This window comes from Nerophis lumbriciformis, linkage group LG08 (assembly GCF_033978685.3).
Source record: "Nerophis lumbriciformis linkage group LG08, RoL_Nlum_v2.1, whole genome shotgun sequence".
NCBI classification, from domain to species: domain Eukaryota; kingdom Metazoa; phylum Chordata; class Actinopteri; order Syngnathiformes; family Syngnathidae; genus Nerophis; species Nerophis lumbriciformis.
Window position 1 is genome coordinate 19,948,282 of NC_084555.2, and position 24,241 is coordinate 19,972,522.

General features: G+C 38.7%; 1 protein-coding gene across 3 annotated transcripts in view; it reads left to right on the top strand.

The window, feature by feature from the left end:
* Positions 1-24,241, top strand: part of LOC133611557 (CAP-Gly domain-containing linker protein 4) — a 69,496-nt gene that overhangs the window by 24,062 nt on the left and 21,193 nt on the right. For all 3 annotated transcript variants that reach the window (XM_061968445.1, XM_061968447.1, XM_061968446.1), the window contains exons 3-9: positions 2,570-2,709; positions 4,263-4,356; positions 4,561-4,722; positions 6,778-6,896; positions 19,013-19,258; positions 22,009-22,144; positions 24,044-24,169. In XM_061968445.1, the coding sequence (XP_061824429.1) occupies positions 2,570-2,709; positions 4,263-4,356; positions 4,561-4,722; positions 6,778-6,896; positions 19,013-19,258; positions 22,009-22,144; positions 24,044-24,169 (1,023 nt within the window). The remainder of the gene's footprint in view (positions 1-2,569; positions 2,710-4,262; positions 4,357-4,560; positions 4,723-6,777; positions 6,897-19,012; positions 19,259-22,008; positions 22,145-24,043; positions 24,170-24,241) is intronic.

Consider the following 24,241-nt stretch of genomic DNA (forward strand, 5'->3'; position numbering starts at 1 on the left):
GGTCTAAGTTGGCTCTCAAAGTTGACCAACTTCTCAGTTTATGTCCACATCATTTTAATATCCAGGTGAGAGGCATGATTTATAATCTAGAATTAACTTTCACAAGCTCAGAGGCGAGAAAGCAGCTCACCAGCTCATTATGTCAAACAGCTCATTATGTGACAATGCGCTGGTACTAGGTCCATAACGTTAGCACCTATAATAACAATATCGCTAATACTTTGACGCAATGATGTCATGGCTCCTGTTCACTCCATTGTAAGCGGACTTTTATTTACGAGTTAAAATGCATAAAAAAAAAAAAGACGTGTTCTTGTCTCTTATAGACAAAATTACAAAACATGTGCAGTTCCCCTTTCAAAGGCGGCACCTGTTGTCGTGTGACGTCAGCAAGGGAGAGAATAGCTAGTTGTGCTAGCACTGTGGTGTTGAGTCTAAACTAAACACTTTGCAGGTTTTGTTTAAAATATATATCGAATATTGCGATTCGGCCTAAAAATGCTGAGATACCGGTTTTGGTCAATATCGCCCAGTCCTACCTTGAATGCATCGTTGGCATAACACGTCAGACTCTGTAAATTACTCTAAATAATGAAACATTAATTGCGCTGGAAAGTAAATCAGTCTAAATAATGGAACATTAATCCTCTGTTTACTTGCGATGTTTGTCATTTCATGTAGAAAAGTTTGTGTGGACAAATTGGTATCACTATTAATCTCAGGTGGGCACGTCCCCCCGTCCCCTGGGCCATCTGCGTACATGATCTGTACAACACACCAAGCCATGTCAGGTCAACCGAATGGTTCAGATTTCTATCATAGGATCATACTGTCATAAATATTATTTGCCGTTATAGCATATAGTCCAAATGTTTGCAACTGATTGCATACGTTTCATTAAAGCTGGTGTGTTTTCTTGTAGAGTTGCTACTAGGGCTGGGCGGTATACCGGTATTATTGTTAATACCGGTATATTTTAGAAAGCGGTATATATTTGAAACAATACCACCATACCGGCATCTTTTGATGTGGCTTTGGCGGTGCGGTGCCAACTTCTTGACTGATGCAATGCTTTGGTCAGCAACTGTATTTGGCGATTCGTGAGTGACTACAGCTTTATTTAAACATACACCAATTTGCTTAAGAACCTATATCTCTCTCTATGTAACGACTTTATCACTATTCTCATCTGTTTATGTTGTTGACTTCTGTTAGTGACCTAGCATAGCAGCTAGCGACAGCTCCTCTCTGCTGTTCGCTCGGTGTGTCAAATGTTTAGCAACACCTTGGCTTGAAAGTGCCTCTCTCCATAGCCCGTGCGGACTAAACTACTGTAGCTTAGCGGCTGGGTGGCTGAAAAGTTTGAAACTTAACAGCCAACAGCTTTCACCGCACTAAGCAAGTATAAGCACCATCTATCCCCGTGCAGAAGCGTAAGGCTATAAACCTAACGTAATGAACAAAATGAACGAAAACTGCTTTGACATAGTAATGGCTAACTAACTACTTTATAAGAATAAACAACACGTTATGTTACTACTTACAACACAAATGAGTACTCCCAACACTGGTTATCTAGCCGTAAAACAGTTAGGCAACTTTAAGCACTTTGCAGGTTTTTTATACCGCCATTCGGACTAAAATGCCGCTATATCAGTTTTGGTCCATATCGCCCAGCCCTTGTTGCTACTGCTGGTCGCACTTTGGCAATGGATTTACACTCCCCATTGAAGTTAAAAATATTTTTTTGCTGTTTTTTAGTGCATATAAAATATTGTAGCTTTTGCCCGGATGGACTACGCAGCAGCGCACTGATAGGTGCAGATTCGGGCCAGAAGACCCCACCTCGCGCCCTCGTTGCAAGTTTAGAGTTTTTCTGTCATAATACTGTATGTGCTCATATGTGCTTATTGTTGCTCAATGTTTTTTTTCTGGACTCAAACTGAACACCCCACCCCCTCCACCCCTTTATAGGAGCTTAGTTTGGGAGTTGCTTTTTTTTGTTCTCCCACTCCTCCCCTCCATGTTTACCTTTCTTTCCTACCTCTTTACGGGGCGCTGCTCGGTGGTGACCCATCAGTCTTTCTGTTTAGTCTACTCCAGTATTCTGTAAGTCTGTTCTTGAACGGGTTGTACTAAAAACTAATTTTGTTCTGCTTTTTAAGTGCGATGACAATAAAGTTATATTATATTCTATGTTAATAGGATGATGAGGAGGTGGTCGATCAACAGTCACTTTTTAAAAACAAGCTAAAATCACATTCGCAGCCGTCTTTTTGTACAACTTGCTGTTCTCTTAACAAAGAGCTACTACTGGGCCAAGTTAGTCTTTAAACTTAATTTTCTTTTATTAGCAAGTGGCCATGATGTGGTCCATCCACAATTCCACACTTAAAATAAGATATCTTATAATGTTTTATAATAACAATACAGTATCTTGGAGCTCAAATGCTGAAGCTGCCTGAAGAGTGAATGTGTAGAAACAGAAGACACACTGTCATAGAGCTCTGAATTCTGCCACTCCTATGTCACACTATTGTGTTTCTTTCACTTAACCCATTGTGCACAGAATTCGCCTTTTTCGACCCCAGCGACCCACAATGCAAGGAGGTTCTGCAAGATCCTTGCACCACCATACCGGAACTGTTTGCTGTTCTTCGGCAATGGGTTCCCCAGGTTCAGAAAAACATTGACCTGATTGGCAACGAGGTAACATCTTATCCCACTATGCATGATTAATGGAAAATTGACTTATGTCTGCTATATAGGGGTTACAATCTCAAGCTTACACTTGATCGCAATTGATTTAAGGACTAGGATTTGATTAGATTGGCGAATGTCATTACGCTGTGGTTAATATAAGACATTTAGAAAAATATGTATAGCACTAACACAATCGTTATAGTACCAATGTACCATCAATGAAGAGACCTGAGAATATTCAGACTAAATAACATGACATTTATTTTGTGATTGTGGTAATTTGCTGAATGAAAATAATCATGCATGTTTCACACATGTTTGTGGAAACAGGATATTTATAATTATGTGGAAAACAACTGGTGTAATATTAAAAGTCAATCTAAAATCTGTACATATTTTTTCCCCACCCCTCGTTGTGCGTTTAATAGATGATAGATGATATTGATCAATGTAGGAATACTCTAAACCAGGGAGTCCCCAAACTTTTTGGAAAAAAATAAAAATAAAATATATATATAGGGTATGTGTATGTATACATGGATATGTAAATATAAATGTATGTATATATGCATGTATATTTATGCATATGTATATGTATACAAATATCAAATATATGTATGTATGTATATAGGTAAATGTATGTATATGTATGTATGTATTAATATATGTACTGTATATACATATGTGTATACATATGTATGCATGTATGTATGTATATATATATATATACATATATACATACATACATTTGTATGTATGTATGTATGTATATATATATATACAGTATTTATATATATATATATATATATATATATACACATATACAGTATATGTATATAAATCATAGTAATTATTTTTTATTTTATTTTATTGTTGTCTTGTCCCCATAAATTCTCACTCTGTCGTCTTTTTTTTTCTTTCTTTACCCACTCCTGTTCCTGGTCTGACTGCACCAAACAGTAAATCTATCCAAACATTTATTAAAGTCAAGTACAATTAAGGTAACCTGAGGATTATCTTACGCTTCTGCTTTTTAAAGTAAATCTGTACAGCAATAATAGGCATCTCCATTAACAATATGATTTGCCCGAGCAGCTGGACAGGACATATTTAAAAAAAAAATGTTGTCTTGTCCCCAACAATTTTCCCTTCTCTATTATTTATGTTCTTCTTCATTCTATCTCCTCCTACTCTGGTCCAGCTGCACCAAACACTAAATATGTCCAAACATTTTAATAAAGTCGAATACAAATAAAGCCACAAGAAAAGTATCCCACACTACGCTTTTGTAAAGTAAATCTGTATAGCAGATATGGGCATCTACATCAACAATATAACTTACCTGAGTGGCTAGACAGGACAGATTAAAAAAGATAAATATTTTTTTAAATTTTTAGTTTTTGACTTGGGCCGCTGGCAGGCCGGATCAAGTCCACAGGCCATATTTTTGGGACGCCTGCTCTAAACAATGGAACCCATCCAAACGAAGTAACAATGAAATAATAAGAGTAGATGTCTGCTATAATGTTTATTTAGTGCATATATTTGTCTTGGTACAGATCATCAAGAGAGGTTGTGGTGTAAATGATCGAGATGGCCTGACGGACATGAGCCTTCTGCACTACTGCTGCAAGGCTGGAGCCCCGGGCATTGGTTGGTATTAAACATTGAGAGGGACAAGCGCTGGAAAATGGGTGGATGGATGGATGTCATAGGAACAGCGAAAGTATGCCTTTTTATCATGCATGTCAGGACTTAACATGAATCCTATATGACTCTGTAATTAACACTATTCAGTATTACATCTACCAAATATACCCTAAAGAACTTTACTAATATAATTGTTCTGTTCCTTAGGTGATGCATATAAAGCAGCTGCCTTTGCCCGACACCTACTTGCCCTGGGTGCAGATCCGAATCTTCGCTCTCGGTGGACAAACATGAGGGCTCTGCATTACGCTGCCTACTTTGACGTGCCCCAGCTTATTTGTGTGGTGATGCAGGCCTCTCAGCCTGAAGGTAAGAGTTCAGTATTCCTCCAAAAAGAGAGCATGATCTTTTTTTTTTCCAAATCAAGGTCACAGTAACTCCGGTCATTAAAAATTTAATGAGCACAATTTACACAAATTAATGAAGAAATTAGCAGTGTCCCAATACAACTTTTTGACTTCCAATATATAGACATTGGTGTTATGACTTGGTCAAGGTGTTGACCTCAGGATGCAGGGACGGGAGGCAAGATCGAATCAAGAAAAGGAGAGTCTTTAATTAAGTCAAAAAAGGTTAACAAAAGGTGATGGGACAGAAACACACACCATATAATATAGCCAATAAGCAGGAACCTCAGAGGTCGGCAAGGGGAAGAACCCGGGCACACTGACTATGGAAAAGTCCACAATACAGCTCTTCTCCACCTCAGGGAGGACAGAAAAAAACCCACACAGAGGTTAGGTGAATAACAAGGGCGAAAAAACGTATCCGGACTTGGAGGTCAAGCAAATGCATGCGACATGGAAGAGACAGGAAACAATAACCAGCAAAGGCAAAGCTGTCTGGGCCAAGCTTAAATAGTCCAAGAACTGATTAGCTGCAGGTGTGCCTCAAGGTCCGCCCCTCGCCGAGGAAGAGTGAACTGAAAAAAAAAAGCACAACAGGGAAAATCCATCCATTCATTTTCTACCGCTTGTCCCTTTCGGAGTCGCGGGGGGTGCTGGAGCCTATCTCAGCTGCATTCGGGCGGAAAGCGGGGTACACCCTGGACAAGTCGCCACCTCATCACAGAGCCAACACAGACAGACAGACAGCATTCACACTCACATTCACACACTAGGGCCAATTTAGTGTTGCTAATCAACCTATCTCCAGGTGCATGTCTTTGGAGGTGGGAGGAAGCCGGAGTACCCGGAGGGAACCCACGCAGTCACGGGGAGAACATGCAAACTCCACACAGAAAGATCCCGAGCCCAGGATCGAACCCAGGACCTTCGTATTGTGAGGCACATGCACTAACCCCTGTCGCACTGTGCTGCCCAACAAGGAAAATGCAGGCACTAAATAAAATGGGAAGGCAGGAGAACAATAAAACACAACAATTGAGGCCCTGGAACTGGCCGATACCGATATTGATCATCAAGTGAAACATCATGAAACCTTGAACAATGGTCGATTTGAAAAACACTAATCTCTTTTGTATTAACCCTCTGGAAGGAACTTATGCAGTCTTTAAGATAAAGTGGAGTAGTAATTAGTTTTTTGGACACAATATTTAATTAAGGGCCCTACTTCCCCCTTGATGTAAAAGTTTGTCACTCTGCGCCTTCATCCTAGATATGTACTCTGGGTGGAGAAACCCTAAAATACGGGCGTTGCCTTTCAAATCTGGCCTTGCACATATTCTCCCATCTACTTAAAGGGGTCGTAATATGCAAAACCAACTTTACTTACCTGATGGCACCTATTTTTGTGTATTTGGATTCCCCATAACTCCAGAAAATGTGAATTCAAACCATGGAGGCGTGGCAGAGATATTAATAAAACACATTTCTCTTTCCATACATGCCGTTTGTAATTTGAGATGATTGTGACTTATTTTGCCTTAGTTACTCCAGCGGATATCTCCATACATGGTCGAGGTTTACCCAAAAAGCGTTGCATGAGTCTGCTGTTGTATTCAGTTGTAGTCAATAAGTTCCTTATTTTTCTCTATCCTCTTTTTGTGGGGCAGACTGGCTCGTACATGCAGATTTTTGAATTTGAATTAAAAGGACCATGCTGCCACTCTGAATTAACAATCAAAAACCAACATACCCTTTGTTTACCTGGCTATGTCTCTGCTTAAGTTGGAGAGGAGGGCGCGACAACAGCAGAAGATCGCTGGGCTTGTCAGCTGTGTTTGGACATCCTGGTACTAACGTCTTTATAAGGGCTACACTTAGGCAATCAGAAGGGGATTATATATTATTTTTCCCGCTATATAATAGCTGTTGAGTATCATCGAAAATGTAAAATGAACAAAGAAGCAGAATAATGTAAAAAAAAAAAAATCCCACTAACCTGGATTTCTGTTTGTCGTAGATATAGATGCCACCTGCAGTGACTTTGACTTCGGCAACGCCTTGCATATTGCAGCATCCAATCTGTGCACATCAGCTGTCAAGTGTCTTTTGGAGCTGGGAGCTAATCCTGCTTTAAAGGTATGCTAGTCATTTTAATCCCTTTTTTTTCCCCATCATCTAACGCAGTGGTTCCCATATTTTTTTCACCAAGGACCACCTCAGAAAACACTTGGCTCTCCAAGTTCCACCATAATTAATACAGTAGCGTAGTAAGCCTAAATATTCATCAAAACAAGGCAGAGGTTTTTTTAAAGAAGTATATTTGATATTTTTGGCAAATGTAACATTACACACAGTTTGAACAGTAACACTGTGTTTTAATATAGGAAAATAAAACACTGTACTTTAATCAAGTTATTATTTGGCATACCACTAGATGAAGTGGTACGCGTACCACAGTTGGATAATCACTGATCCAACGGATACTTTGGCGACACACAGAAGTGGTTGTTCAGGCTTTGTCAACATCCGATTTCAACAATGTAAAAAAGAAAGATTGAGGCAAAGACACACAATTAATATTTTTGCCAATGCTTTTAATGAATCATATTCATATTTGTTCAGTATTTGTGAGGACGTCTATTAATTTATATTTATATTTATATGTTATATATTTATTAATTTAGGTGATCATTTTTCCACCTATTGCTGTCACAATGTGTTCCTTTGACTCCTGCACAATCGGGCGAGCAGCAGCAACAGCCGGTGGCAGCACACTGGCACCTCTGAGACCGAGGATGGTGGAGGGCTCTGTGTCATGTACGGCTGCGACAACCCTCTTCAGTGTCACAATAATAAATTGAATAATCAAACACAAGTCAACGTCTTTTATATCTTTTGTAATAGCACTGTCATGTTTAAATGTAAAAGATGGCAATCAACCAAATACTACACAATTTTCACAAAGAACTGTAATCTGTTTTATGTGAGCAGGTTACTGTATGACCACATTTTGTTGTAAATAACACAAATTATATTTACTTTGGGAGTAATTAGAGTCACCCACCTCTTTTAAAGTTTTACACATCATTGTAGCGACTATCTATTCAAACAGGGTGCAGCACTACCTTGTCTATTTTGGCCGTGCACGCACATCTGTCTTCTTCACCTTCTTCCTGACCCGACCATTTCTTTTTTATTTCAGCCTGTGTTCAGTACTTGGACACATGGCAATGACAGGCTGTAAATCGCTGGAATGACTAGAAAGAAGCACTTCCTATTGAATTGTTACTGGGCAGAGTGTGCAGAGCTTTTGCTACTTTCAATATGATTTCCGTATTTACAAAGTAGAGTGGCCTGGTTGGGGTCCGGGCGTGCCCAGCCAGTAGACGTTTAGGATCAATTCTAGGTCAATTGTAACAAAGAAATGCTCAGATTTGTGCCCGCGCACACTTTAATAAATCTGAATTTTTTTATTGCGTATGAAGTTTTCGAGATTAATTTTAGTAGAAAATCTCTTAATATATGAAGCCCTTGGACTTAAGGTTCGGGCCATTACTCTTTCTTTTCAGACCTTTTTCAGGTCAGTTCTGTTCAATCAGGGCTCCTTGAGTTGAGTTTTTCCTTAGATACTGTATGGCTGTGTAAATTGGCTCATCGTCGTTGTTGAAAGGTGTGTGAACCTGAGTACACTTGACAAGGCTTTTATACAGGATATCTATACATTTTCTCTACAAGCTCATATTTTTTCGCCAGTCTTGTTTGTGTCTTTAGTTGAGAAACGCCTACCCTCAGTAATGCTCTTACACTATGCTTTTCTGCTGTTATTTCACCCCCAATTGCGCAGTTTAGTCAGGTAGGGCAAGGTAATAAAAAGTTATAGATGTTCTGCCATTTAAAAACTGTACCCCATCTCTTGGCCCCTCTAATGCAGACATTATTGGCACTTATTTCTTAGTTCTGGAACTAAAAATGTTTACCCGTAAAATTCCTCCCCAAATAAACAGTAGTGATTTTAGACTTGTGCTCTAACGAGTTCCAGCACATTCTGGAACGCTCACTTTTAGCTCCAAACTGAGGGTGGGCCTGCATTAGCCTGCTGATGTCACCTACAGAATACTGGAGTCACTTTCATATTGCGTAGTATGTGTATTGGTAGCATCTTCATCCTAAATCACGTTATTTTCATGCAGAATTTGAAGAAATTAGCAAAATACCCTCGAGGGTGGAAAGACTAAGTCATAACCTGTGGAAAAATATTCTGTACATCACGCATTGTACAGGTTTTCGCCACTTTTTGCCATGATGGTGTTACCATGGGCCTCATGTATTAAGAGTTGTGTGGATTTCTTACTAAAAATAGACATTTAAATCCAGAAAACATACACAAAATAAAATTCAGATGTATGTAAGTACAAATCTAAGCACATTTCTTTTTTGCTTTGCAATCAACTTGAAATTGACCACAGCAGTTTGCTGGAAAATTTGATGTCCCATCCATCCATCCATTTTCTACCGCTTGTAACTTTTGGGGTCGCGGGGGGGTGCTGGAGCCTATCTCAACTGCATTTGGGCGGAAGGCAGGGTACACCCTGGACAAGTCGCCACCTCATCACAGGGCCAACACAGACAGACAGACAACATTCACACTCACATTCACACACTAGGGCCAATTTAGTGTCGCCAATTAACCTATCCCCAGGTGCATGTCTTTGGAGGTGGGAGGAAGCCGGAGTACCCGGAGAGAACCCACGCAGTCACGGGGAGAACATGCAAACTCCACACAGAAAGATCCTGAGCCCGGGATTGAACTCAGGACCTTCGTATTGTGAGGCACATACACTAACCCCTGTTCCACCGTAATTTAATGTATCATATTGTAATTTTATGCATGTTCAAAATAAACTCAACCTATGAACCATAAACCATGCCCCGACACTGCCCAGGCCACACCCCCTTATAAATACTAAAATCATATTGAAAATATCCATTTGCCGGAGCTCTGAAATCTCTGCCCAATCAGGATTCAGTAGGAGGGTGCTTTTTTCTCCTGTTTTAAGAGTTGAGATTCAGAGCCAACGTCATTGCTGTGTGCTCCGGTTATATACAGGCTGAAATAAAAAATAAATGGTTGGACATCACAGAGAAGGAGAGGAGATTGATAGGCACAGCCAAAACAGACGAGCGACCGGAGATAAGTTAGTTTGACCCCGTAACCCTGTTTGAAAATATAGTCGCAATGATACGTGAAGCCTTAGAAAAAGTGGGTGACTCTGGTTTTGGCAAAACAAATGATTAGACATCCTCACAAATATGAATATGAAGTATTAAATGCATTGGCAAAAAAGTAAATTTTGTGTCCTTGTCTCAATATTTTATTAGTCAAAGCCCAAACGACCACATCCGTGTTTCGCCATAGTATACACAGCCTGTCGAAATGTGCGTACGTGGAACATGAAGTTGGCATGAGACACCACACATTTCCATGTCAAGGTCAGTCTTGAAACATCTCATCTTTGCGGTTAAAAAATTACCTACGACAGGGTTTTGTACACAGGCAAGCTTAATACACGAGGCCCCTGGACTTTGCGGTTCCTTCTTGAAGCAGACAAATCAGTGGCGCAATGTAGCTTTTTTCTTTCCGTGGATGCAGTGATTTCTCTGACACTTTGCTACACATCAGTGGCTACATTATGGAGCTTAATAGTATTCATATTGTAGAGACTATGGGTTGAGTTGGATTGTGCTTGAGAAAATGCTGAAAAAAATACAAGGTTAGAAACAATCGCATGCAAAGTTTAAAAATATAAATTACAAATATAATACGCACAGGAAAATACCCATGACAGGCAGAGACCAAAGACAAGGAAACACTATGCACTGTACAGCATGGCAACATAAGCTAGCTGAATTCTGATTGGATACAAAATAAAACCAAGCAGCACTGGAAGGAGCATAAAATGACAAGAGAACATGCATGTTCTCCCTGTGACTGCGTGGGTTCTATCCAGGTACTCTGACTTCCTCCCACCTTCAAAGATATGCGCCTGGAGATAGTCACACACACACACACACTAGGTGTGGTGAAATTACCCTCAGCATTTGACCCATGCCCTTGTTCCACCCATTGGGAGGTGAGGGGAGCAGTGAGCAGCAGCGGTGGCCACACTCGGGAATTATTTTGGTGATTTAACCCCCCAATTCCAACCCTTGATGCTGAGTGCCAAGCAGGGAGGTAATGGGTCCCATTTTTAAAGTTAAAGTTAAAGTACCAATGATTGTCACACACACACTAGGTGTGGCGAAATTATTCTCTGCATTTGACCCATCACCCTTGATCACCCCCTGGGAGGTGAGGGGAGCAGTGGGCAGCAGCGGTGGCTGCGCCCGGAATCATTTTATGTCTTTGGTATGACTCGGTCAGGCTTTGAACTCACGAATTACCGATCTCAGTGCGGACACTCTCACCACAAGGCCACTGAGCAGATAATTGCTGATTGGCAACACTAAAATTGCCCCTAATTTCTTTTATGGTGAATTCCTGACAACCACAGCTCCCAGTATTTTACCGTAAATTGTAGAGGTTTTTTTGTAAACATGTTGTGGCACCTGATTCTCACCAAGACACAGGATGTGGCTTGCAGAAAGCCGAAAAGGACATTTATTCCACAGGTCATTTTAGGAAGGGCAGGGTGTGGAAGTATCAAACTTAAAGTCTTAATTAACCAACATTAATCTGTCCAATCCAGGGTTCTTAATCCTTCACAATGCTCACTTCTAGTGATGGGTCCGGTAACACCAGTGACGTGCGGTGAGGTTAATGGCTGGTGAGGCACTGACTTCATCACAGTCAGATTTACAAACATATGAACTCTAAAGAGTATCTTTTTCACCATTTGATTGGCAGCAGTTAACGGGTTATGTTTAAAAGCTCATACCAGCATTCTTCCCTGCTTGGCACTCAGCATCAAGGGTTGGAATTGGGGGTTAAATCACCAAAAATGATTCCCGGGCGCGGCGCCGCTGCTGCCCACTGCTCCCCTCACCTCCCAGGGGGTGATCAAGGGGATGGGTCAAATGCAGAGGACACATTTCACCACACCTAGTGTGTGTGTGACAATCATTGGTACTTTAACTTAACTTTAACTTTACACATACAAACTGTAGCACACAAAAAAGCACATTTAATAAAAAAAAATGTTATTATGGTCTTACCTTTACTTATAAATGAAGTCCACAACTAAAGACCTCACTTAAACTTTCCACGTGCAAGATTGAATCTATTTAAAAAAGTGTAACCGAGGGTTTATAAATGTCGCCTATACTGTATGAAACTACAAAATAATAAACACGGAGGCTCCAGTTTACACGAGGACCACTTTATTTACCTTCTTTCAAAAACCTCTGCTCCACTCCGTGTCACATTACTTCCGCTCTAGCGCCTTCAAAATAAGAGCTCAAGGCATATACTGTATAACCGCGCATAACAGGAACTTAACATCACAAAGAGAAAAGCCCATAAAAATAGGTTACAAAAGTTATTTAATAAGAAGCCAAAAAGTGCAAAAACAATAATGTTGGTGTTGGAGGAGTTGTGAATTAGGTACACCTGCAGTCTGCAGGTGTACCTAATGTTGTGGCCCTGCAGTCATTCACAACTCCTCCAACACCAACATTATTGTTTTTGCACTTTTTGGCTTCTTATGAAATAACTTTTTTAAATAGATTCAATCTTGCACGTGGAAAGTTTAAGTGTGGGCTTTAGTTGATCTAACAATTCTACGGCGCGGGTGCAGGAGGCGAGCCTCAGCCAGTGCGTCTTTTGCAGCCGTTTTATGATCGCTCAGCACAAGAAATACGTTACACACATACAGTTGTTGACAAAATACACTGTACATTAAATACCTCAGCTAACTAAACTATGGAAATGTATAATATAATTCATATAGCAATACGGTCTCACTGCACAGCAGGCCAGCAGTTAGCCGAGTCTGGAATCCATGTTGAGGCACTGAGTGACGTGCCTCAACTGGCTGCTGTTCACCGCACCGTCTCTTCTCAGTATTTGAACGGCAAATGTGAAAATTCAGCGATTTTGAATAAAAATAATCTAAAACTGGTGAAGTTAAATGGAAAATAACTCTATAGTATAATCACTGGATACATATAACAATTTAATTAATTTTTTTTCTTTTTACATTTTTTTTCTTTCCATGATGGCAGGTGAGGCCCCGCCTCACCTGCCTCTAGTGACTGCACGTCACTGGGTAACACCGATGCATCGGCGCATGCGTCGAGCTCATAGAGCAAAACCCTGTGTCGGTGCGCGTACCGCTTTTAGAAAGTCACGTGACCGATCATGAGCTGTTTTGGTCACGTGACCGATACGCGAACTGTGTCGAACTGACGCCTGCGTGCCAAACTGTGTTTATAAGGAAGCGCATCTGTCTACGAGATGCTGATGCTAACAGAATCGCCGCACTTCTGTCGTTGGTCATTTGTAATTTATCCTCATCGGAGATCATGGAGCAGCCTCAGGCAAAAAGAAAAATTTCCGCCATGTGGAAATATTTTGATCATATATCGGAAAAAAAGGTATTTGTGTTCATTTCCTTGTCGTTTCATCCTGTTCTCTCAAAGTTTCCACTTGATCTATTAAAATTCAAAATCTCTTCAAAATGATTCTTAGTTTACTATTCATATTTTCTGCAGGTTAAATATCGCATTTGTACGACAGAATTGTCGTACATTAACAAATCCACCTCCTCAATGCTGAGGCATTATAGGGCCAGGCATGAAAATTAAGTTCCAGAGACACTCAGGATAATAACTAAGAAGAGAAATTGTCTTAATACGTTGGAAAAATTGTTTTTTTTAAATAAAAGTGTAAAAAAAAAAATTAAAAAATTCCCAGTCCACAAGCATCCTCATTCACAACACATTCTCTTAGATTTCCATGTTATGATACATGTTCACATTATTTATTGACTGTATCTAAAAAAGATAAAAATATATTTTTATTTAAATGAAGATATGAAATAATCCTAAATAAAATACAATGACTTGGTTTATATTATTGTATATACTAGGTCATAAAATTAGTGTCAGTTGAGTCGGTCCATAGGTTGCCTGTAGGGATTATTAATGTCCAGCAGATGTCAGTATTTAGTGACACAGTATCAATACAGTTTTGCAATGTGTCGAAACGCTTCATGACGCCTCATCAACCCATCACTACTCACTTCCTTAAACATCCTAGGTATTTGCCTATCACACAAGAGAAACATAATATCAGAAGTCATTTCACCAGTAATGTCATTAATGGGGAAATAGTGGATGGCTCACCTTACCGCCTGATGCCCCTGCCTTGACACAGAGGAGAGCCAGACCTGAATGAGGCAGAGTTAAGAACAGTTTGTAGCTGGTACCCACCCGGCCGCACAGCTGGTGCCACTTCAGGCTGATTGAGTAGGTACAACGTTATGTACCGCCCCTCGATGATGCGGCCTAGGCTGGGGCGTCGTCCTCTGTGTTCCACTCTGCCTCCATGCCCTGGCTCCTCCCCTGTGTGGTGCCTACCTGTCAGGCGGTGCTTGAGTGAGACTCCACAATGTTAACTATATATCCGTTTTTTTTCATAGTAATTTACCATTAGCAAAAACAGTTATAAACTGTAAAATTAACGGATTCAACAATAACATATCATAATGTCCTATACATCGTGACTGTATTTTTTACTGTGATTTCCTGGCAACCACAGCTGCCGGTATTTTACCGTAAATTGTGCGGGTTTTTTTTTACAGTGTGGTGCCTCTATATTAACATATTTATTAATATATATTTTTGCTCATATTGTTAACCATATCATTTTTGAAGTAATGATTGACCAGGGCGACAAATACATGCAAATCAGACTGTATGTGGGAGAATGGATCTGTTCTCTAGATGACATCACACCAAAAAGGGGGCAGCATATCGAGTATGGCGATGAAAAAAGGCCGTTTCAAGTACAATTATTTATCTACTGATTTATTTAAAAAAATAATGGATATTATAGACATGACTGCCTTATTCATATTCAGGAGCAAAAAATACTTTAAGAGAACTTTTTTGTGAAATTTCGGTCATCTGAATTATGGGTCTTTTAAATCTAATGTAGCTCACTTGCAAACCCTAAATGGATGGATGGATGATATAAAGGGTTTATTATCAGGCTGTGAATTTATTTTTGATCTGTTTTGTAGTTTTTCGTGTTTGTACTGACTAAATTCCAAATGGTCATCTACGTATCTAATACTAAAGTCGTAATAATGTTATGAATGAAATCTTTCTTTCCTTCCTATATTGTAATCTCTTGTAAAAGTTGACTTGCTCTCTTTTTGGATTCATTGAAATTCCAACTAAAATCCTGACCTCGACTTTCCACTGGGTGTCACTAGAGCACTTTGCACTACTCATTTAAAATGGCAATGTTTTTAACAGTTTTTATTGACTTAGTGACTCAAGTAGTATTTTGATGACCTGACCGTCCACTGTATTGTATACTAGTGTTGCTTTTTAGTTTTTACCCTTCATAATTGTGTTATGCCTTAACCTTAACTCATTGGCAACACTAATTTGGCCCTAGTGTGTGAATGTGAGTGTGAATGTCTTCTGTCTATCTGTGTTGGCCCTGCGATGAGGTGGCGACTTGTCCAGGGTGTACCCCGCCTTCACCCGAGTGCAGCTGGGTTAGGCTCTGGCCCCTCAGCAACCCTGAGAGGGACAAGGAGTAAAACATGGATGGATGGAAATATGTTTATATCATTAAACAACAGTAGTATTTTAAAGGCAGTTTGTGTTGTAGTGCAGTGGTCCTCAACCACCGGTCCGCGACCCGGTACCGGTCCGTGGATCGATTGGTACCGGCCCGCACAAGAAAAAAAAATAAAATAAAAATAATTAAAAAATAATAATAATTAAATCAACATAAAAACACAAGATACACTTACAATTAGTGCACCAACCCAAAAAACCTCCCTCCCTTTATTTACACTCATTCACACAAAAGGGTTGTTTCTTTCTGTTATTAATATTTCTGGTTCCTACATTATATATCAATATAGATCAATACAGTCTGCAGGGATACAGTCCGTAAGCACACATGATTGTATTTCTTTATGGCGCAGTGGAAGAGTGGCCGTGCGCGACCCGAGGGTCCCTGGTTCAATCCCCACCTAGTACCAACCTCGTCATGTCCGTTGTGTCCTGAGCAAGACACTTCACCCTTGCTCCTGATGGGTGCTGGTTAGCGCCTTGCATGGCAGCTCCCTCCATCAGTGTGTGAATGTGTGTGTGAATGGGTAAATGTGGAAGTAGTGTCAAAGCGCTTTGAGTACCTTGAAGGTAGAAAAGCGCTATACAAGTACAACCCATTTATCATTTATTTATGACAAAAAAAACAAAAACAAATAAACATATGCCCCCCCCCGGTCCGTGGGACAAATTTTCAACCGTTGACCGGTTCACAGCTACAAAAAGGTTGGGGACCACTGTTGTAGTGTACAAAATTAAATTTTTGGCCAAAAAAACCCCTTCATATTTTATATCAAATCAAAGAGAAATCGTTGATCTTTCTTATAAGTCAGCTGAAAAATAGTGACCAATTACCGCGCTACAGAAGTGTTGGTCCCCCTCGTCAGTCTGTCTTATCCACTGCTTTTCTTCATTGCCTGGCTATATATTGTATTTTAGCGACTTATTCGAACCTCAGTGTGAACAACTACACTAACAATGCAATTTCCTAGAACTATACCGCAGACAACACAGCCTGTTTTGGCACTTTTTTGACTGTGGTCAATGTATTTAAATTTGAGTTAAAGTTAAAGTACCAATGATAGTCACACACACACTAGGTGTGGTGAAATTTGTCCTCTGCATTTGACCCATCCCCTTGTTCACCCCCTGGGAGGTGAGGGGAGCAGTGAGCAGTAGCGGTGGCCGCACTCGGGAATCATTTTGGTGATTTAACCCCCAATTTCAACCCTTGATGCTGAGTGCCAAGCAGGGAGGTAATGGGTCCCATTTTTGTAGTCTTTGAATGACTCGGCTGGGGTTTGAACTCACGACCTACCGATCTGACTAATCGCATAAACATTTTGGCAGCTAGATGATAGACGATGCATCTGTCATAAAAAGCCTGACTACATCAGTTGCAGAAACAAATTCATTGTTTTTTTCTGGACATTTTAGCCCGTTAAGGTCTGGGTTATTATGGAAATCTACCGCCGTTTAGAGTCGATTCAGCAGCTTGTTTGCACTGAATATAGTTTATGCCTTACAACATCAACAACAACGTTGCGCACCCATTTTTCATTTCTATGACCGCACTGAACTTTGAAGCATACAGTATGATTGACTTGTCTAAACAACGCCAATGTTGTTATATTTTATTTCTAGTGCCATCAGAATGTTTTATCCCTGCCCAGGACAGCAGTAGAGAAAATAACAACATAAACGCTTGGCAGACCTCTTGCAAGAGAGTGCAGTTTGTTTTTATTGCTTGTTGAGCTGACGCAAATTTGCCATTTGCTAAGTCTTGTATAATCAACAACCGACCACTGAGTTATGTGATCTCACACTGAAAGTAGATGTTACTGTGGTACTAGTGGGGTAACTTTACTGAAGTTGCTCATGTGATTATTTTATTATGTTTGGGTTACATTAGATATATATTTTTTACAACATGATATTGCAAGAATTATGCTTGCTTTAAACATATTGTTATTTCATCTTATTGAATTATCCAGAAAAATTTGTTCTTGTATGTTATTCACAGTAATAAAACAGCAGGCTACTGCATTAAAATATATAATGATAGCTTAGTGCTGTGAATTATATTTATATACTGTATCACTTTTCTCTAGTGACTCAAAGCGCTTTACATAGTGAAACCCATTATCCATTATCATTTTTAAACGAGTGTGGGTGGCACTGGGAGCATGTGGGTGCAGTGTCTTGCCCAAGGACACAACAGCTGTGACTAGGATGGCAGAAGCGGGGATTGAACCTAGAACCCTCAGCCGCTCTATCAACCGAGCTATGCTGCCCTTAACAAAGGAATAATTAATGTTGAATAATTCTTACACACAACACATTTATCTTCCTTTGTAGCCAGATTAATTTCCTGTACCCATTCACACACAAAGTAATTTGTACGCTTCCAGCGACTTGTAGCCCTTGAGCTCATCCAGAGTTTAGGCACTGACATTGTTTACCAAATAGTTGACGATGTCCGGGTAACTCATATCAGGGTAAGATTTCAAATCAGTAGTCCATTCGTCTTTTTCCATCTCATAAGGATCTTTATAGATAGATAGATAATACTTTATTGATTCCTTCAGGAGAGTTCCCTCAGGAAAATTATTGGCTTCAATTTCTGTAAAAACCTGGCTTTGCGAACCCCATCTAGAATAGAATAGAATAGAATAAAAAGTACTTTATTGATCCCTGGGGGAAATTCAGCACCACAGTTCGCTCACAATAATAATAATAATACATAATATAATATATATAATATATTATATATATAATATATAAATAATATAAATATATACTCTACATTTAAGTGCAGTCAAGGAACATATGCATTATACCTACATCTGTCTGTAGGAAACTCTCACTTCCTCTTTCAAATTTCCCCAAGTTGACGTCATTGTCGAAGCAAAATTGCGAAAAATATTTAGAAAACTGCCGCAGGAGAATAATCAAAGTTACGACACACAAGATGGGGGCTGCCGCGAGGATTACCCATAATCCTTCGCTAACGGAAATCCATGTATTACACCAGTAAAATATGCTACATTTGTCGCTAGTCATTTTTAATAAAGAAAAAATCAGGGATTGGAGAAATCTCTAGAAACTTGAAAAATTCTATGCAGCACCGAAAATAGAAGAAAACGATATAGTATAAAATATATGTTAATAGTAAATAATAAGACATGTTTGTTTTAAAATGTATGTATAACATTTTTCAAGCCTTTTAAAAAAAATATATGCATCAATGCCAAATATACAAATTATATGTGGACCTCATAGTGACCACGCCCCTAGCCATGCTCCCATCACCACAGGTTTCTGCTTCTAGTTCCAGCTTCAGGATTCTCCAAACTACAGGACAATACTGGTGTTATGCGAATTTGTGTTAACTCGTTACCACGCTTGACAGCCCCTAATAATACTTTCTATAGTAGCTCCTCTCTGGTCTTGTGTTACAGGACGATAAAGGCCAGTATCCATTTGATGTCGTTCCTGACCCTCTCAACATGTCCTTGGAGATGGAGGATGCTGCCGCCTTGGCCAAAGAGCTCCGGACTTTACTAAGAGAAGCTTTGCCACAGCCTGGTTTCTTGCCAAGTACATTGCAAGTCCAGCCCCCTCATTCTCTTTATGAAAAGGCGAGAACACATCTGGCTTCCATCGGAATCCAACTTGGTGACCGTGTAATGATAGCTGGGAAGAAGGTAGGTATTTATTTATGTATGTATGTGTGTGCATGTATGTATGTATGTATATGTATATATATATATATATATATATATATATATATATATATTTATATATATATATATATATATATATATATATATATATATATATATAAACAGTACATTTATAACTTCTGAGACAGGTAAAAGGAAATGTTTCTTGATGGTAGTAGTAAGTACTGTAATTAATTTTAAAAATATATGTGCATACACTGCAAATTATTTGCCACTTGCTAAGATTTTTAATTTTATTTCTAGAAATGTCCCTAGTTTTAAGAGATTTTTACTTATTTTTAGTCATTGACCTTACATCATGATCTTAATTTTAAAATTAATAATTATATTTTTGTTTTAAAATTGAGAAAATAACTATTCAAATAAGATAGTTTTCGTTTCCCCCATGATGCTTAATTTAAGAATTGCAAGTTGAATAATGCTTGTTTTCAGAATAAAATACTTATTTCTGTCTTAAAAATCCTGCTAATTTCTGGATATACAAATCTTAATTTAGGATGTCTTATCAAGTAACTAGGTGCATGGACAGATAATTCCACCAGATTTTACTGTTTTTTCCTAAAATCTAGTCTTTTTATCTTATATTTTGTCATCTCTTTTTTACAGTGTAAAAGAATAAAGGAGGTAAATCTTAATTTTCTCTTAAAATACAATAAAGATCATGCAACTGTATTTTACTTTTCAATAAACAGTGTTCCCTCGATATCTGCAGGAGTTGCATTCCGCAAAGTAGGCGCTAGGGTTGTCTCGATACCAATATTTTGGTACCAATACCAAAATTTATTTTGATAGTTTTTGATACTTTTCAAAATAATGGGAACCACAAACAAATGTCTTTATTGGCTTCATTTTAACAGAAAATCTTACGATAGTGCAATATGTTTCTTATTGCACTCAAAGAACGATTTTAAAATATTAAAATTAATATTAAAAGTCATTAAACGCACTGGGCTTTACTTATTGCACTTTACTTATTGCACATCATTGTAAATTGTTCTTTATTACATAAAGCCTGTCATAATCTAGGATTAAGTTGGAATAGAAAGCTTTATTGACAATGTATTAAATGCTTCATGGTTTATGTTTGCCACTCTTTGTGCTTTATGAGAAATAAAATCCTTACTAAATACTAAAAACAATACGGCTAAAAGTACACAGCTAAGACATGTAGCAGGTAAAAACACATTGTTAAAGATAAAACACAAATTTTAGAATTTGTAACAAAATCCAGTCATTTCACAATTATTAGTTGATGGATGGATGGATAGTTTACGCATTGTGGGTGGTTTTGACTGCGCTAATAATTGGCAACAATTTGCGGTGAGTGCGTCTACGTATCTGTATGTGCACAACAGGGGAGCTGGTTAACTACATTACTTTTTAAATCTTTGTGCAGGTCTGGATGATTTTTATTTAAATGTTTATCTAAGTTTGAAGCAAAGATTGTAATACTTTAATGCCACCTTTGGCGATGCAGGTTTTAAAGCAGCGCTTGCACTGCTTGCACTGCATGCACCGCTTGCAGCATGGCGCTTCTGTGTTTAAAGCGTCACCTTTATCGGAAGCTTTGAAGCCCAAATACCTCCATATTGCACTTCACGCACCCGCTTTATTAACCGGTTGAAATGCCGTTTTTTGCCATTCTTCCTCTCCATGCTGTTTTTACTTGTATACACAGCTGTATGTGCATGCTGACACACTAAACATCATGAGCCTCGGCTCTGTACGTCACGCGCACGGCAACATACAAATTAAGAAAAAAAGCACCGGTATTTTTTAAAGGCAGTATAGTATCGTTTTTAATTCATTAGTACCACGGTACGTTAGTACTGTTATACCGTACAACACTAGGAGGCGCTATTAATTTTCTGAATTTTGTGACTATTATATGCACTTAAAGTCTTTATAGGCACTCCACGCACACTTAAACACCTCCTATGCTCTTAAAACACTTAATATACTCTAAAACCATCGTAATTTTAACATGAAACTTTAATGGATCCTCAAATCTCAATGTGCTCAGTGGTACTTGCGATGGACTGAGATCCCAGTAAGTGGCGAGGTAACACTATAAAATTGAATAGAGCAGAACATATATATATAGAGTATACAGTATACAGTACAGTATAATATACCATAAAAATATGCACTCCAAACTACTGACATCCTCCAAAAATATGTACAACAACAAAAATACGACAAAAACAAGGGAACTAATTAAAACAAGTAACAGACTAGTTATAATGTATGAAACAAATGCTAGAACTCAGAGCTTCTGTACACTACCACTTTTTTCCATAAAACAGGAACCCATTGTTATTTGGGCTGCTTCGACACTCGCATGCCAAGATTGACTAATCAGAAGTAAATTTTCCCTCTGGGTTCTGACTTTAATCTGTTTGTGCTTTTTTGACCGTAACCTACAATTTATTGCACTCAGGCACATCCAAAATGTTTGTAATTTTTAAAGGAAAATAGAATTGAGTCATCATACAAAGTTGTTGTGGTTGAGCAAACCTTTTTAAATTAAAGGAAGTAATTTTTCCCCTTATAAAATGCCAATGAAAAATGACAATATCATATTGACAACTGCATCCCTTTTTATATGGAAGATTTTGTGGGTTGCAATTTGCTTTATAGCAGACATAACTCACAGCATTTATCCGTTTTTTTTCACCTTCGATCGAACATGCATGTTGATTATTTTGCAGGTTGGAAATCTGCGATTCTGTGGCAGCACAGAGTTCTCTGAGGGTCTTTGGGCTGGCGTGGAGCTTGACAAACCAGAGGGGAAGAATGATGGCTCTGTAGCAGGCATCCAGTATTTTACCTGTCAATTCAAACACGGTATGCCATAGCACAACCTCAAAGCATTTAAGGTTCACTCACACTTCCTATTTATTTAATATAAAAATTAGGGCTGTCAAACGATTAAAATATTGAATCACGATTACCGGTAATAGCATTGTGTTCATAGTTAACTTAAAATTATCGCGATTAATCACAGATAGGTATAATTTTTCACCATTCATAAATGTACCCTCGACAGATAATTTTCAGGGGGGCTTCACATTGCTGCATGACAATGTTTTAACCTTCTCTATAAATGATAAAATGTAATATTGAGTCTGCTAATCATTCTGTAACTGAGGACTCAACCAGAACATGTTATGAAATAATTTACACCATATTTAGAAAAATCAATCCCCTCCACCCCACCCGCCCCCATATTCTTAAACTGGTGTACTAGCATTTCTTCAGGTGTAAATATCACAAAATAACATTACAAAACATCTCTGACAAAGCATGATCGTAATGTAAGACATTGTTATTTTGTTAATATTAGGTTTTCCCTAAATTGCCAAAATACCTGTGGCGGTGGGGGTGTGGTCGATATGACGTCATCGCATGATTTGCTATGATGCGTATATTCTTTAAAAAGGCCAACAAATGTGAATATACATTTAAAACAAATATATTTGTATTAAGTATAGTATTAACATATATATTTTTCTTACATTTTATCGTTTTGTACTATTTTTTTAATTGTTGCTCGTTATTGTAAAATGTACTTTGTTGAGGATTTTTTTTGAGAGATTTCTGTCATTTTTGTCACCCTTTCTTTAATAAAAAGGACTGGCAACAAATTTAGCATTTAGTTTTGGTGTTATTGAAGACTGTACTCGTGTTTAGAGACTCTGTTTAGATACTGTCGCGCCATGTCCGAGACCAAAGGGCCTGACGTCACACTTGCTTCTCGTTGCTGGGAGCCTTTTTCTCATTTAAAGGCGCCAGTGTCATCTTAATTGTGAAATCGCTGTCCGTGGGTATAACTCGAATATATTAAAGTACGTCCACAGCGCAGACACGCTGCCTTCGCTCCAAACAACCAAGTTGTTAGGTGTGGTGGCTAATATGAAGGAGAAACCCTAAATGTAGTTAAACCGGATGTATAGCGTAGCGCTTTTATTTTGAAGCATGGAAAAGTGTGTAATTGGTTTGAAAAAGTGTCTTGACATGTTTTGATGTTGGATGGACTATTAGCAATAAAAAAAAGTCTCCTTTCTAAATCCTGCCGACCGTCTTTCATTTCTGTTGCGCTTTTATGTCATCTTATTTACTGAAGGAGTCAAAGTAACAAGCTAAATGTTATGTTATCACTGCACCTTAACCGTCATTTGAACACAGAAGTGAAGCACCACCCACCTCTGAATGATACGTGCAGCAGGCGTTTTCTACAAGGATGTCGCCTCTCTTCACGGTGAAAAACAGTCCTTTCTTGTCGGGAGAACAACTTGCCATGGCTTTGAACCTGATATTTCCATAAGGTAGACGATTTTCCTTTGTCCATTTCTGCTCGCTTGTGGCTCATCAGTAGCAAGTGAACTGCAGCCAAGTTCCCCTGCTACGGCACGCCTGAGGGTCAAAAAGGATGTGTTTGCGTTAATTGCTCGTTAAAAAAATGTGTGCGGTTATTGAAATATATAGTTAACGCGTTAACTTTGACAGCTCTAATTAGAATTAACATTTTCAGGCTATTTTTTATTAGTTTTGTCTGTAATTATATTCATTTTTTTCTTCATACAACCATTGTTATGTCCCGTAGTGCAGCCTTATTTCCTGTGTGTTCCCCGTTGTTAACTGTTGTTATTACCAATTGATGTTATCAACTATGGATATGTATAGTGAAGCACTATTACCAATCGATTGTCCAAATGCCTTTTTTTTTTTTTTTTTTTTTTACAGGAGTATTTGCTCCTCTTTCCAAGATAAGCAAACCTTTGGAAAGGTGTAAAACAAGCACCAGTAAAGGGTCTACACCCGTATGTCCCCCTCGTCGTCGCATTCCCTCCAAGATTAACACAGGATTGGGTATGTTGACCTACGAAATGCACCTTTTACATAAATGATTAGTTTTACAGTTGTCAGTTTTGATACTTGATT